The sequence below is a fragment of the Conger conger genome, chromosome 5, assembly GCF_963514075.1.
Source record: "Conger conger chromosome 5, fConCon1.1, whole genome shotgun sequence".
NCBI classification, from domain to species: domain Eukaryota; kingdom Metazoa; phylum Chordata; class Actinopteri; order Anguilliformes; family Congridae; genus Conger; species Conger conger.
In genome coordinates, this window is record NC_083764.1 from 45,479,080 (window position 1) to 45,493,095 (window position 14,016).

At 47.0% G+C, this 14,016-nt stretch overlaps 1 protein-coding gene across 1 annotated transcript in view; it reads right to left on the reverse strand.

Annotated features, from left to right (window-relative positions):
• The window catches only part of rasal2 (RAS protein activator like 2), a 73,483-nt gene extending 59,467 nt beyond the window's left edge, over nt 1–14,016 (reverse strand). The window contains exons 1-2 of the mRNA XM_061241206.1: nt 13,714–14,016; nt 12,584–12,775 (exon numbers count right to left, since the gene is read on the reverse strand). Coding sequence (XP_061097190.1) covers nt 12,584–12,773 — 190 coding nt within the window. The 5' untranslated portion in view covers nt 12,774–12,775; nt 13,714–14,016. The remainder of the gene's footprint in view (nt 1–12,583; nt 12,776–13,713) is intronic.

Sequence of the window (14,016 nt, forward strand, 5' to 3'; positions counted from 1 at the left end):
GTCGCAAATACCTGCAGGACCTCAGGGAGACAGCCAGTCTGCCTGTCACCGTTAGCACACGGTCACCGCTCCACACGGGGGAATGACTTGTTATAAAGCCCTTTCTAATGGCTTCCGTTCATCACTGTCCCCACACACACACACACACCCATTCCTAATAATAGCCTCACTATAAAAAGCTTCATACAATGAATCACCATGAAAATAAAGGAGCTCGGAGATGGATATTAATAAAAGGAGAAGGTTTTGAACAGGGTTCTTTCAAGAGGAGAGGAATGGAGCCAGGTGTTTTCAGGAGGGGAACGGAGTCGGTGTTTACCAAAGGAGGGGAAAGCAAGTGGGTGTTTATAAAAAAGAAAAAAGAAAGTAGCATGTGTGGGACTGGGTATTTTGAAAAGGAGGGGAATTTAGCTGGAAGTTTATAAACAGGAGGAGGTTGGAGTTTTCAAAAGGAGAAGAACTGAACTTGGTGCTTTTCGGAGCAACGTGGTGCTTTTCGTTGGAGTTTACAGACGTAGGGGAATGGAGTTGGGTGTTTTCAAAAGGAGAAGAACTGAACTTGGTGCTTTTCGGAGGACCTCACAGACGTAGGGGAATGGAGTTGGGTGTTTGTAAGCACACGAGTGGGGAATGGGTGTTTCTAAAGGGAGGGGAACGGAGCTTATGAGTGTTTACAAGAAGAGAGGGTTTGGAACTGGGCGGAAGTTAAAGCAGTGGTTTTGGAGGGCAGGCCACAGGACGGATACGTGCATTTTAACTCCCCCCCAGCATACATACGCTCTGCATCCTGTATTGTGTTTTTCCACTGCGCTGGACAGAGCCCTGAAATAGATAATGGCTTATTCTTAGACTGCAGGTCAGAGGGGAAATCCTCTCCTCCCCCTGACGACAGCCAGGCCCAGAACACGGAGGAGCGGGGCTAACTTTCCACTTCCTCCTGCCTCCCCCTCCCCAATACGCCCCCAAAACCCCCTACACACGCAACCACAGACCCTGACACAGCCTCTACCCCTGCGCATAAACACACACAGCCCCTATACACATGAACACAATCCCTGACACGCAGCTGTGCTTCCGCCCAGCCCCCATGCTAACACGGCCAACAGGCAGCAGCGTCTCATAAAGCGAACACGAGCCTGTTACGCACCGAATCTGCTGATCCCGGCATTTCCTCTTTTCTGAAACACTCGTACTATATATCACAACTGCTGTGAGATAATTAAGAGGAACACAGCATCATTATCATCATTACCAAAGAAAGTAAAACAAAATATATATATATATATATATATATATATATATATATATATATATATATATATTGTGCTGTCAGTGATTTTCTTTCTGCCTCAACAGGTTAAGCCGGCTCAACCGTGCATTCACGTTTGGGTGAATGTATTTAACTCTAAAACTTGATTTGCCATTTATCATTGGCACAGGTTTGCCAGACCGATTCATCATCTGATCATGCGTATCTAGGCCAGAAGGCTTATTGCGAGTGCTGCCTTTCTGAATTTCTCCATCGCGCTGATAAAAAGTGAAGTCGCTCTTTCGTGTGGCCAACATTTAGCCCCCTTCAGAGTACACCCTGTAATAACACATCTCTGCTGCACCATGACACCTCCCCCAAGACATCACACAGACCGCCACAGACATTACAAATAAGCTGCGAGTGTGAGGGTGTGTGTGTGTGTGTGTGTGTGTGTGTGTGTGTGTTGTGTCTGTGCTCTTGACCTAAAAACACAGGAAGTTCCACTGATAAATTTGGCATTTTACTCTGACATTTCTGCCTGATCTACCCCATTCATAGAGATATGGATCGGCTGTTCGGTAGTAAATGACAAGCAATTTCCTGTAAATGTAAAAACAAGATCAGAAACAAAACTAAAACTATTAAACTTCGGTTGATCTTGGCACTCTCACTTCACTAAAAAAAAAACTGTCTGTTCTTGTATCAGTCTGTCTATACACTGCAGTGGGCGCAGGCAAAGCCTCCGACCTTCAGTCAAGCAATCAAAACTTCCTCTGCTCACAAATAGCCATATGCCAGCCACAGCCAAAGGGCATACGCTCATACTGAAACAGACCGAGCTGTGACGAGTGTGGTGTTGTTTTCGCCCGCAAGAACGCTCGGTGTAGAATGAAAGGATTAGAATGAAAGGATGCAGGGTTAAGACTAAAAAGACGTGAGACAGGAGACGGGTAGTAGAAGCTCCTTGTAGAGCAGGAGGGGTTCGCTGAATCCAGAGCGTTTGCCTTCGAAAAGCATTCCAAGCATGTGGAAACGCTGGGGCCCACGGTCAACAAGCAGTATACCACCGGCCTGATTGGCCAATACTGATACCAACACCTCCCTGTTCATTATAACGTAAACACAAATGCCAACTGGAACCAACTTTCCACAATGAGAACCTGGGTCAATCCCAGGGACAGGGATGGCAAATTAGACTTGGCTAGAAATCCTATATGCAACACATCAGTTTCATGTTATTGTAACCTGTGTAAGGGATCAGTTTCATCAGACGATGCTCACCTGTGAAATGTTAAAAAGGGCATTTTTCCCTAGCACCTGTTACAATGTTCTCTGCATTGTCCCCGACAAATAAACTCATGAATAAGTAAATAAAGGAAAAATTGTACTCATTTTATTTGTATAGCAAAATAACAAAAAACTTTATTCTTTTATGATTAAGCATAGAGCATGAGTTATTCATGCAATAATAAGGTATTTATAAGCTATCATCTGCCAATGCAGATACACGCCAGGCATTATCGTGGATCCCAACAATTCCTATTGGCCAGTTCAGGTTCAGGTGATACCCAGCTAACTCTACAGACCGTGCTACGTAGTGTTACAGGGTGTTAATGGGTTGTCGTCCCTAGCAACGGGACAGGGCTAACACATAATCTCCCAAACCGCAGAGGCCAAGTCAGTATGATAGCCAACACTAGCGATCAACACCACCTATGCCAGGCACCACACTACCAGTCTGTTAGGTCTCACCACCAGCAGGAGAAGCAAGAAACACAAGGCCTCTCACTGAGTTTCAATCAGGGTTTGTTCCAGTCGCGAGGAATTAGGCCCACACACAGCTCATTAGAGCAAGACATCTCTGTGCGGAGCTTGTGCGCTCCTGAGCCGAAAAAAATTAGGAGCACAATTAGTAGACGTACTCATATTTACATTTGAGTGTCTTTCCCAATTAGCACAAATTTATAAAATGGGAGCACTTGTCGAGCCCTGCTATGTTATGATGTTTGGGTGGGCCCAATACAAGACCTCTCTGTAGGGGGGACGCTATTCTGTCAAGAGGCATTGAATTCACTCGCCGTCTTATCTCGGCCTCTTTTCCAGTCCCTTTTCGCTTGTTCGCATTTCCTTATGAAAATGGGTAAAAGGGGGCCAGGGGCCAGCGTGGCAGCGATAAATCCGCACGAAGGAGTGCGGGCGGCGGTGGCTCAGAACCGCCTTCCAACGCCGTGTCCGACCGCCACCCGACCGCCACCCGACCGTCACCCGACCGTCACCCGACTGTAACCCGACCGTAACCGTAACCGTTCCACCGGCCGCTGACTGTTGATAAGAGCAGCACAGGCAACGCGCTCGGAGCAGCCGGCGTCGGGTTTAAGCCCAGCTGGCCGCCGTGAGGAAAATAATGTCCGCCGGGGAGAGGAGGCGACACCGCTGACCGCCGGCCGACCCCGCGGGGCTCCCCGTCCCTCGCGGTCCCTCTCTCCCTTCCCACAATCCACCTCTCTCCCCTCTGAGACGAGAGGTGTTCTCTCCCTCCGATGAAGGCCGGATCCGTCAGCGCAGCTTTTCCAGCGGGTAACGGACAAGGCCGCGGAGCGAGAGGCTGAACCGACGTCTCGCCGCCGGAGACAAGGGTCTGACAAGCCCACGACCAGGAAAAAAATATTTATTTTACAGAAGATCAGGGACGTGGTCCAAAACAGGATGGAGACTTCCTGTGTTTTCAGGTAACGCCTGGAATGTGGACTTGTTGTCCTCCAGCCAATTAGTCTGCAGGCGGGAGGAAAGGGAGGAGTGAGAGGCTACCTGCCCTTATGAGGAGCCGGCGGTTCACAGAGATACCGCCCTCCCACTACCAGCACAGCTACCTGCCCTTATCTCCAGGCTGCGGGCCAGCATATCCTCACACAGAGCTACAGGCCAGAGGAGTCACTGTTCTCTCCAATACAGTCAGCTGCAGCCAGTGCCCTATTAAGGATGTGTCAGCATACTGGGTGGTGTGGGAAATTTCAAAATAGAAGCTCAGTGCCAATGAATTAATAAAATGAACGCAGCAAACAAAAATGAATGTGACTTTTATGAGAACTATAAAACAGAGAGAAAACAGATGGGTGTTCTGGATCCTGAGGGTGTACTACTGGGTTTGTGCAGATAGATTAACCTCGTGTCTGAGAGGCTAACGGAGTACAGCACCCACCCCACATGCCTGGGCTCCATGACCAACAGCCCTGGGTCGCATGACTGCATGTGGGAGGGGGGGGGCAGTGGGTGATTCACTTGCTGGAACATAGAGATGGGGGGCAGAGACGGCAGTGGTCTGCAGGAGGGGAATTACATGAAATGGAAAGAAATTGTAAAAGGAGCAAAGAAAAACAGTACGCAAGTGAGGAATAGACAGAGAGAGACACAGAGACAGAGAGAGAGAGAGACAGAGAGAGAGAGAGTGAGAGAGACAGAGAGAGAGAGACAGAGAGAGAGAGACAGAGAGAGAGAGACAGAGAGAGAGAGACAGAGAGAGAGAGAGAGAGACAGGAGCGAGAAGAAGGAAGAAGGGAGGGAGAGGGAGGGAGAGAGAGGAAGAGAAAGGGTGGGAGAGAGAGGAAGGGAGGACGGGGAGTTGGAGGGAAGAGAGAGAGATAGATAGATAGACAGACAGATAAATAGATACTCCAAGATGGCCTACATGTCTCCAGTCAGATTCACACTAATTAAATCTGCAAGTCACATGCAGGCCTTGTCAGGATCTTTCTTTAGTCAGCAAGTGAAAGATGCAGACTACAGCAAAATGGACCCTGTACGTTCAGCTTGGTTTGTTTGTTTTTAAACACACTTTGTTTTAATGAAAGCTGGTGGTGGGAATGTGTCCTATTGAAGGTCAAAGAGGTTACACGCTGATGTTCCACAAAAGTTACCTCCACTGCTGAAAAGCAGCCTTTGATGACTGCTCTCCAAAACACCTGCACTCCCAAAGAATCCACACCCAAGATAGTATCTCTCCAAGGGACCTCAGCAACCCCAAACACTTATCAAAATGGCTTATTTCAGGGCTTTCATTTCTATTTAAACATGTTGCGGCAACACCAGAACCCAGGTCTTTTCAAACAAGCCAATATACCGCAGCGAGTAAGCATGAAAGCACCTGACACACCAGACAGACCGAGGAGTCGATAAGCTGTACTGAACGCTAATGTCCAGGCAAGTGACTGCTCGCTCCACTAAAGGACAGAGTGAGGGGGGACTCATCTGAAGAGAACTCTCAGATTCGTAGGTCAGAGTGAGGGGTCAATTTGCTGTAGTGAACACTAATGTTCATAGAGTGAGGAGTCAATTTTCTGACGTGAACACTAATGTTCAGAGTGAGGGGTCACTTTGCTGTAGTGAACACTAATGTTCATAGAGTGAGGGGTCACTTTGCTGTAGTAAACACTAATGTTCATAGAGTGAGGGGTCACTTTGCTGTAGTGAACACTAATGTTCATAGAGTGAGGGGTCACTTTGCTGTAGTGAACACTAATGTTCATAGAGTGAGGGGTCACTTTGCTGTAGTGAACACTAATGTTCATAGAGTGAGGGGTCACTTTGCTGTAGTGAACACTAATGTTCAAAGAGTGAGGTCCTAATTTCCTCGAGACTAATAAGTAGCGCCCGGGATGAGCAGACACACATTTGATGGGGAGGGGTGTTGCATTGTCGTTTTGGGTTTATGTGAAGCCTTGTTGTGTACTTATAGTTTTGCTTGTTGAGTTGGAATAGTTATGATGATGATCGCATTGCTGTTAGGAAGCAGTGTCATAGGATTAGCTCCAAGGAGCGCTGCAGTGGGCATAGTTTGTGTAAAGAATTCCAAAAAAACATTACAGGGAGTTGGCTTACCCATTTCTTCGCAGGCCTGCCAAAAAATGCATTTCTGCCTACGCCACTGTAGCTTGCGCAACATGAGTAAATAAAACATAAATCGCTCCCAGGGTTAGTTTTTTTTTGGCCTGTTCAGCAAACATTTGTTTTGATCAGAATGCCAAAACATTAGCTTCTTCCTTCCACGTCCCCTTCCATGTGTCATAACAAAATTATGAAGGGCTCGCATGAATTGTGCCATTATTGTGAGCTGGCATACTACGGCCAGAATAGTTACTTTTATCAGAACGCAAGTGAACTAATGTAAAACCCATATTTTAAAAGGCCCTACCTTCCAAAGAGGTAGCATTCCCTGCAGGGAAGCTTGTGTGACCACTGCGTACTCAGTGGAACTAAATGTGTCAGAAATGGCTGTGGGGCACATTGACACAAACTCCACAGAAATCACAGCCAACACAGACTGATGCACTGGCACTGTGTGCATACCAGTGGCTTTTCCAGACTAAATGCTGCATTACTCCCATGTGCAAGAACCCAGCTTCATTATTGAAAGGAAATAGCAGTCTAACAGTTAATAGCAGCCGTCTGAAATGTCATTTCTACTATGAGCAAATAATTTGATTATAAACAACTAACAGTTAGTTTAATTGGAACAGTGCTGGTGAAAACCAATCTGTCCACTTCAGCCAGGCGGGCTATTTATAACAGGGAGCCCATAGAGACGGGAATCTAAGGCACATTTCACACTTTCCTAAGCAACAGCGGCCCTGGTCTTCAACATCTTCAACACGGCACACTGCTTCTTTACATTAGCAGCCTGCCGCAAGCCCACACCTGGCCTCTCTCTCGCAGTCCAGGACACGGAACCGCCATCGAAGCAACGGTGTCCCGAAAGTTTGTACGGCGAATCTAACCAGCGCGTCACTTCGCTAACGGTGAACGGGACAAGGGGAGCAGCGTTTTAGGCCCTAGGAATTATGAGCCAGGCCTGTCATAGCGACCTCTCGCAGTTATGGAGAGTGCAGAGCGTGCGGTCTCCTGCTTGGTTTCAGCTGCAGTATCTACGGGGACACTGTGTCAGAGGAGGAGACTTCAAGGGCAGTGTATGCTGGACGACTGCAGGCACTGGCACAGTGCTGGTTCAATAACAAACCACGGAGTCCCTACGAGGGACAGACACTTGTGAGCTTCATGCAGGCCTCCCCAGTTTCATTACATTACATTACATTGATGGCATTTGGCACACGCTCTTATCCAGAGCGATGTACAGTTGATTAGACTAAGCAGGAGACAATCCTCCACTGGAGCAATGCAGGGTTAAGGGCCTTGCTTAAGGGTCCAATGGCTGTGCGGATCTTATTGTGGCTAAACCGGGGATTGAACCACTGCCCTCACGTGTCCCAGTCTTAACCACTATGCTACAGGCCGCCCAGCAGGACCAGACCTGACCACAGTCAACCAAAACTGAGGTCACAGAGGAAGGGTGCAGCTGAAGCTTCAGGTACTGGCCTGCTGCAGAGTACATTTGGCCCTGCCCATATTCTCCCGATAATTCCTGCATGCGAGAGCATGCTTATGGCTCACCAAGTCAATAGTGGCTGTGATTTCTGAAAGGGAGAGAACGTGGTCCGGATGCACGTAGCCGGGCACAGACCAGGCTTAACACCACTGTTTGTAAAACAATTTTCCACGCAACATGACGTATGTTTTCACATAATTATTGGATGACAGTGCTAAATATAAACCTCTGAGCCCATGTTAACTGCCTCTTTGAGACCGAGCCAAAAGGCCACCTTTGGAGAACCCTGTTGATATTCTAAATTTGTTCGTTATTTAACACATATATAACACAGAGAGCTGGCCACAAGAGGCGGGGGAGGAGGGGTTAGGGATTTTACCGAAAACCTACATCACTGCTCACTGTGAGCATTTTGCGGTACTAAAACCAGGAAGAGAACGCCGAGATGTGTGGGCCTTTAATATTCAATGACCGTAAGTAGGCTGGGATTTGGGAAAAATATTTCAAAATATAGTCTTTTTAAAAACATAACTTATGACGGGGTCCCCTGCATACCTGGGTGGGGGTCCGTGGATCAGAAAGGGCTGAAAACCGCAGCTGTAAAGCAGAGACAGTTTTATTGCTCCGTGTAATAAAACTACAAGAGATACAGTACTCCAGAGAGCCACAGTGAGTTCTGAAGAGATACTCCCCCATAAAGCCCCTCCCTCCAGCCTCTTCCTCTACTTCGATCACTCACAGCAGGGGGGCACGCCTAGATAAGCCACTTAAACACTTCATGTTTCCCACATCCCAGTCATCTGTTAATGAGCTTAGCCCCAATCCCCTTTCATTGGGTATAAAACATGGACCCACCCACCCCCACCGCCAACTGAAGGCCAGCAGCCCCCCAACCCCCAACCAAGATGAGTCACCAGGACTGTACCAAGGGAGGGATGTTAATCCAGACAGTCACATATTCTCACAGTATTTTTTTTTTAAAAAGAGGACACCGAAAGCCCCACTTTAAGCAGCCTATTGCTAATCCCCCTGCCGCTAATGATTTCAAACAGGCGGCGGGGGGGAGCGACGCGCGTTCAGCCCCGGCCGGAGAGTGTCCATGACAACGGCGCGCAATCTCCATCAAATTTTAATGAGCGTCTCGGATGACCCCCAGCCTATCGCCCTGACCTCTCCCTCTCCACGGCGCAGAAAACCGCCGGCCTTCTCCCACACGGCCTCCAACCAGCCGAAGCAGAAACCCAACGACCCCTCGTTCTCCGATTCTCCCGACACTGTAGGCTACAAGTAGCGCTCGGTAACCCCACACTGAAGACGGGGACTGTACACGTCTCTTGGCTTTCAGTAACTACACACTGAAGCCGGACACTAAACACTCCTCAAAGTGTCCAGTGACCCCTTACAGAAGACCTGAGGGTTGGTTAGGGCTCCGGGCTTTCAGACCTTCACGCTGAGACTGGGACCACGTTGATCTCAGCGGGTCTCTCCCCGTGGCGCGCGGCTCTTAAGCAGCGAGAAAGAAAGACCGCTCTGTGAGTCACCACATTCCCTTCACCGTCTGGGAACATGACAAACACAAGACTCCAATAGGCATTAAAATACCGTATGACCGAGCCAGTCCGATTTCACCTTGAAATTCATTCCGCACCGAAAAGAAACCGAAGAGGCGCTGGAGGGATGCCGGGAGGTTGCAGCGGAGATGTGAAATAGGCCTTGTGCCTGGGTGCTCGTACTCCGAGGCCTGGGAGCCGAAGGTGGCCGAGCGTGAAAACGGTTTTCCAAAAAGAGGAATTTCAGGAAGTGCAGGAACACGGTGACAATTGCAGGGTAGATTACAGGAATTTCAATGCGTGTAGAAATACGGCAGTTATCACTCCACAGCCCGCATGATGGATTTCTGTGCTGGTACGGAGGTAATTACTGGATGGATTAGAGGACATTAACTGCAAGAATAGGGCAGTGATCGCTGTGCAACCATATCAGGGAAATCATGCGAGAATAGCTATATACTTCAGTGTGGGAACATACAGCTCATTAATACCTGATGCAACAATGAGCTCTGTATTCCACTGTGTGCATGTGTGTGTGTGTGTGTGTGTGTGTGTGTGTGTGTGTGTGTGTGTGTGTGTGTGTGTGTGTGTGTGTGAATGCCTGTATACGTTTGCGGTGTGTGTGTGTGTGTGTGTGTGTGTGTGTGTGTGTGTGAATGCCTGTATGCATCTGCTGTGTGTGTGTGTGTGTGTGCGCATGTGTGTGTTTGTGTGTGAATGCCTGTATGGGTCTGCGGTGTGGGTGTGTGTGTGTGTGTGTGTGTGTGTGTGTGTGTGTGTGTGTGAATGCCTGTATGGGTCGGCGGTGTGTGTGTGTGTGTGTGTGTGTGTGTGTGTGTGTGTGTGTGTGTGTGTGTGAATGTGTGTGTGAATGCCTGTATGGGTCGGCGGTGTGTGTGTGTGTGTGTGTGTGTGTCTGTGGTGTGTGTTTGTGTGTGAATGCCTGTATGCGTCTGCGTTGTGTGTGTGTGTGTGTGTGTGTGAATGCCTGTATGCGTCTGTGGTGTGTGTGTGTGTGTGTGTGTGTCTGTTGGTCTGTGTCTGTGTGCATCATTGCTGCATAAGGCACAATCCCACCTTTCATAGCACCCTGCAGGCCCTGGCCCTGTCCTTCACAACACAAGACCCTGTGCATTCATAACAAGGCACTTAGCCCACCTATTCATTCACACACTTTTACTGACACCCAGCACATAAATCCAGTGCTGCGGTGCTTAACAGCATCAGAGCATAAAGTCAGGAACACAACCGCTAAGCTCACATTCAACCAGCAGTCAAGGGCAGTCACATACCACAGCAATGTTACTGGAACATTGCTCTTTTTATTTTAAAATTTCAATTCATTCAAAAGTAAGTCGACAGGAAGACCTGCCAAGCTTGAATGGACATGATATTAAAAGATCTGTAATGTTCATCATGAATTGCTAAAAAGTTTGGAAGGGCTTTCCTTGACAACTGCTTCCCGTGAAAATTACAGTAGCAGAATTCTAGTCATCTCCAGATCTGTTAATTTATAGTCTAATAATTTCTTTGAAAGGAACCAAGAATGTGTAACCGTGGAAACTGGATGACCTCACAGTCGCTTCATAAGGGCATTCTTCCCATCAGCAGCGCTCTGTCCAAGCACAATCAGCTGATCCCAGTTACATGGAGCTTAACCATGCAACTACAGATAGGACTGCTGCCCAGGACTGTGGCATGCTGTGAGGAGCAGTTTCCATGAGCCGAATGGCTGTTCAGCAGAGAGCTCGGAAACTGGAGCCATTATGAAAGCCCTCGACGCTCAGAACAGAGTGAACCAGTACTATGGCCCCACTTTTTGTTTTCCCACGTTCTAAAATGGGGGCTGACGCCCCCCACCCCTCCCCTGGGGGACTGTCCCATCAACTGTGAGGCCGCTGATTTAAAATTAGCTGGCTATGCGGGGGAGGGATACTTCGCATTCGACAGTCCATCTGAGGGAAGTGAAGCTCTCCAACTCTTCGACTGTTTTTGCTAGATATGAGAAAAAGAAGAAAAAAAGCCGTACAAGACACCGAGGCATCCTAACAACGCTGACAAGACGACACTAATACATCCACGATCAACACCAAAAATGCACACTAATAAGCACACTGTGACAACACACAGCAAAATCCTCTGACCACACATTGACAACACAACCAAACATCCTCTAACCATACCGACAACACACAGACCAAATATCCTCTACCCACACTGTAAGGGGGATAAAACAAGAGCATGACAACTGGATGGAAACTTTCACAGGGATTTAGAAGAGGGCTTCAAAGGGTGTATGACCCTGCCCGATGACCAAAATGACTGGTGGCTAGCCCCTTTCAAATGTTAAATGAAAAGGCCTTGAGATATCAAGTTCATACTAATACTATAAGGTTACAGGTTCACTAGAAGAAGAATACAGAAGAAAATGAATGCCTTAGAAATGCACTTCTTTCTCTTGGCCTTCCAAGATCCCTGCCATAGACAGAACAGCTGATAGTGCCACCTGTCTTGGGCTTTGCACACAAACTACAGTAAAATAGGCATTCCATTCATTCATTAGACAGCACTTGTTTGTATTTACACAGGCATCTGATCTCTGTTACAACAACACGTAGGACCCACCGCCGAACCAGGTCTGTGCGACCAAGGTGGTTGACATGATTGACGGTTGACGGCATCAGACAATTAAATGTGGGATGTGATGTGGGATTAATACAGGATAAGGAACCACGTATGCAAGACAAATATCACATGTTCACATGTTGACCGAAAGAAAAGATCCACACCTGCATGTGTTAACGCATGAAAGAGTGCTTGCACAACTTACGGGCCAAAGTCTGCCATATAATCAGAGAAACCAACCAATGTACCAACGTACCGTACAACATGAACCTGAATCAATAGTAACCGCGAGATTCTAACTAAGGAAAATAACTCGGATCATGCAATAGACTGAAGCAATAAAACGCTTGCTTTGTATAGGAGCTGCTTTCGCTTGGATAACCAAACGAAGGGGGTGTTGTCACTCATTTCTGCAGTCACATGACACGTTCGCCAGATAATTCGTGGCGGTATGGTTTTGATTTTGTTCGTTAAAAAAAGCTTGCTGATATACGTAAACAACATTTACATGAACATATACATTTAGCAATGACATTATTAGTAAGAAAGCTCTCTATGTGAAATGGCTCAGTCCCGCGACGATTGTAACATTAATTTGAGCGATTTGATTAGTAGCTATTTATCAGATATAAAAAAAGATATTTTTTAGGTGTATATTGTCTGTTTTTGCCCACTGTAAAAGGCTGTTGACGCGTTGTGTTTCTGTGCTCAGAATAAACGACCAAAGTTTGCCTTAAGGCAACCAAAAGGAAGCACGGAAAGCAGAATAGCGTTTCTTACCATACACGCGTACCCATCCTTGCTGTTGGCATACGGAGTCCGCAAGGATCCTATCCACCAGCGGATCCAAGGACATTAGTCCCCCGTGAAAAGAGTCCACATCGTCGGCAATAGAGTCAGTTTCCATTCCGGACACACCTCCGTGATACATCCCAGATACCGGTAATGAATCCACTCCACTCAAGTCCATGGCTTTGAAATGGAAGTTAAATGAAAACGTGCACCAGATATTGTGTGGGTTTGAACACACCCTGGGCTGTCACTGAGATCGCTGGCTAGAACAAGCGAGCCAGCTAATTTAGCTAGATACCTAACGTAGCCAAGTGGCTGACCTTGTTCTTTTATGTTAACGCTTGTTTGCTAGCCAATTAACTTAGCTAATACCTATACAGTTTTAGTTAACATTAGTAGCTAACTGTGATAATTGACCTAACAGCTAGTTAACTTCGCACTGTTATATCAAGCTTGCTTCCTTATATCGTTTATTGCTATTAATGTTAAGTTAACGTTACATCAAGCTACCCATCTATAATTCAGCCATTCCAGATTCTTGCTCATGATTACTAGTCCAAATGAGCTTATTGGATTAACATTTTGCGCGGTGTCAGTGTGGAAAGTGGCAAGCTACTGTCACTAGCGAAGTATGCTCAACTGGAAGCACGCTAACAGCAGTAATGTGCTGTCCACACGCGACCGGTAGCCAGCAAGCTAGGGGTATTCCAAAAGGAATGACATCAAAATCAATTACCGTTAACGTTAGCAAGCGAGCTACTCGGCAGTCCTATTAATCTCTCTCTCTCTCTCTTAATTGAACCAAACACTTTGGTGATGCTGTACAGTTCATTAATTATAAACTAGTTTGATAAATTATACTTTTTTTTTTTAGATCTTAAACATTATTTCTGTTAGCTAGAACTGTTAGCTAGCGAATGTAAACTAAGTCAAGTCGCTTCACATGATGGTCCAATACAGAAAATGTATTTTAATTTAGTAGCTACAAACTAACAAGCTTTATATCTCTTTAAATATTTAGCCAGCTTGACATGTACCATGACCGAAGTTGTGTTTTTCCCTCTATTTGCGCTAGCTACATTAGCAGTCTACAGCTCCCACGTCCACACAAAAGATACAGCAAAGTTAGCGAGCTAACCAGTAGCAGCCAGCAGTCGAATACAGCAGCACAATGGACCGTGCTGTGGGATTGGCGGTCCTCCGTTACTCCAATCCACAAACAAAGTTTAAATATCAACGTGTCCAGTGGTGTATTTTCCGACTACATTAACACTATCCATGGCCAGTTTCAGTGCAGTGCCTGCTCATCCCAAAAGTGTGTCCCTGCCTTTGCTCTGCTGCTAAAAGGAGACAAAAAGCCGTGTGCACGTCTGGAAATCTAGAGCAGCTTTCCTCTTCAATCTCGTCTCCCAACAGTAGGA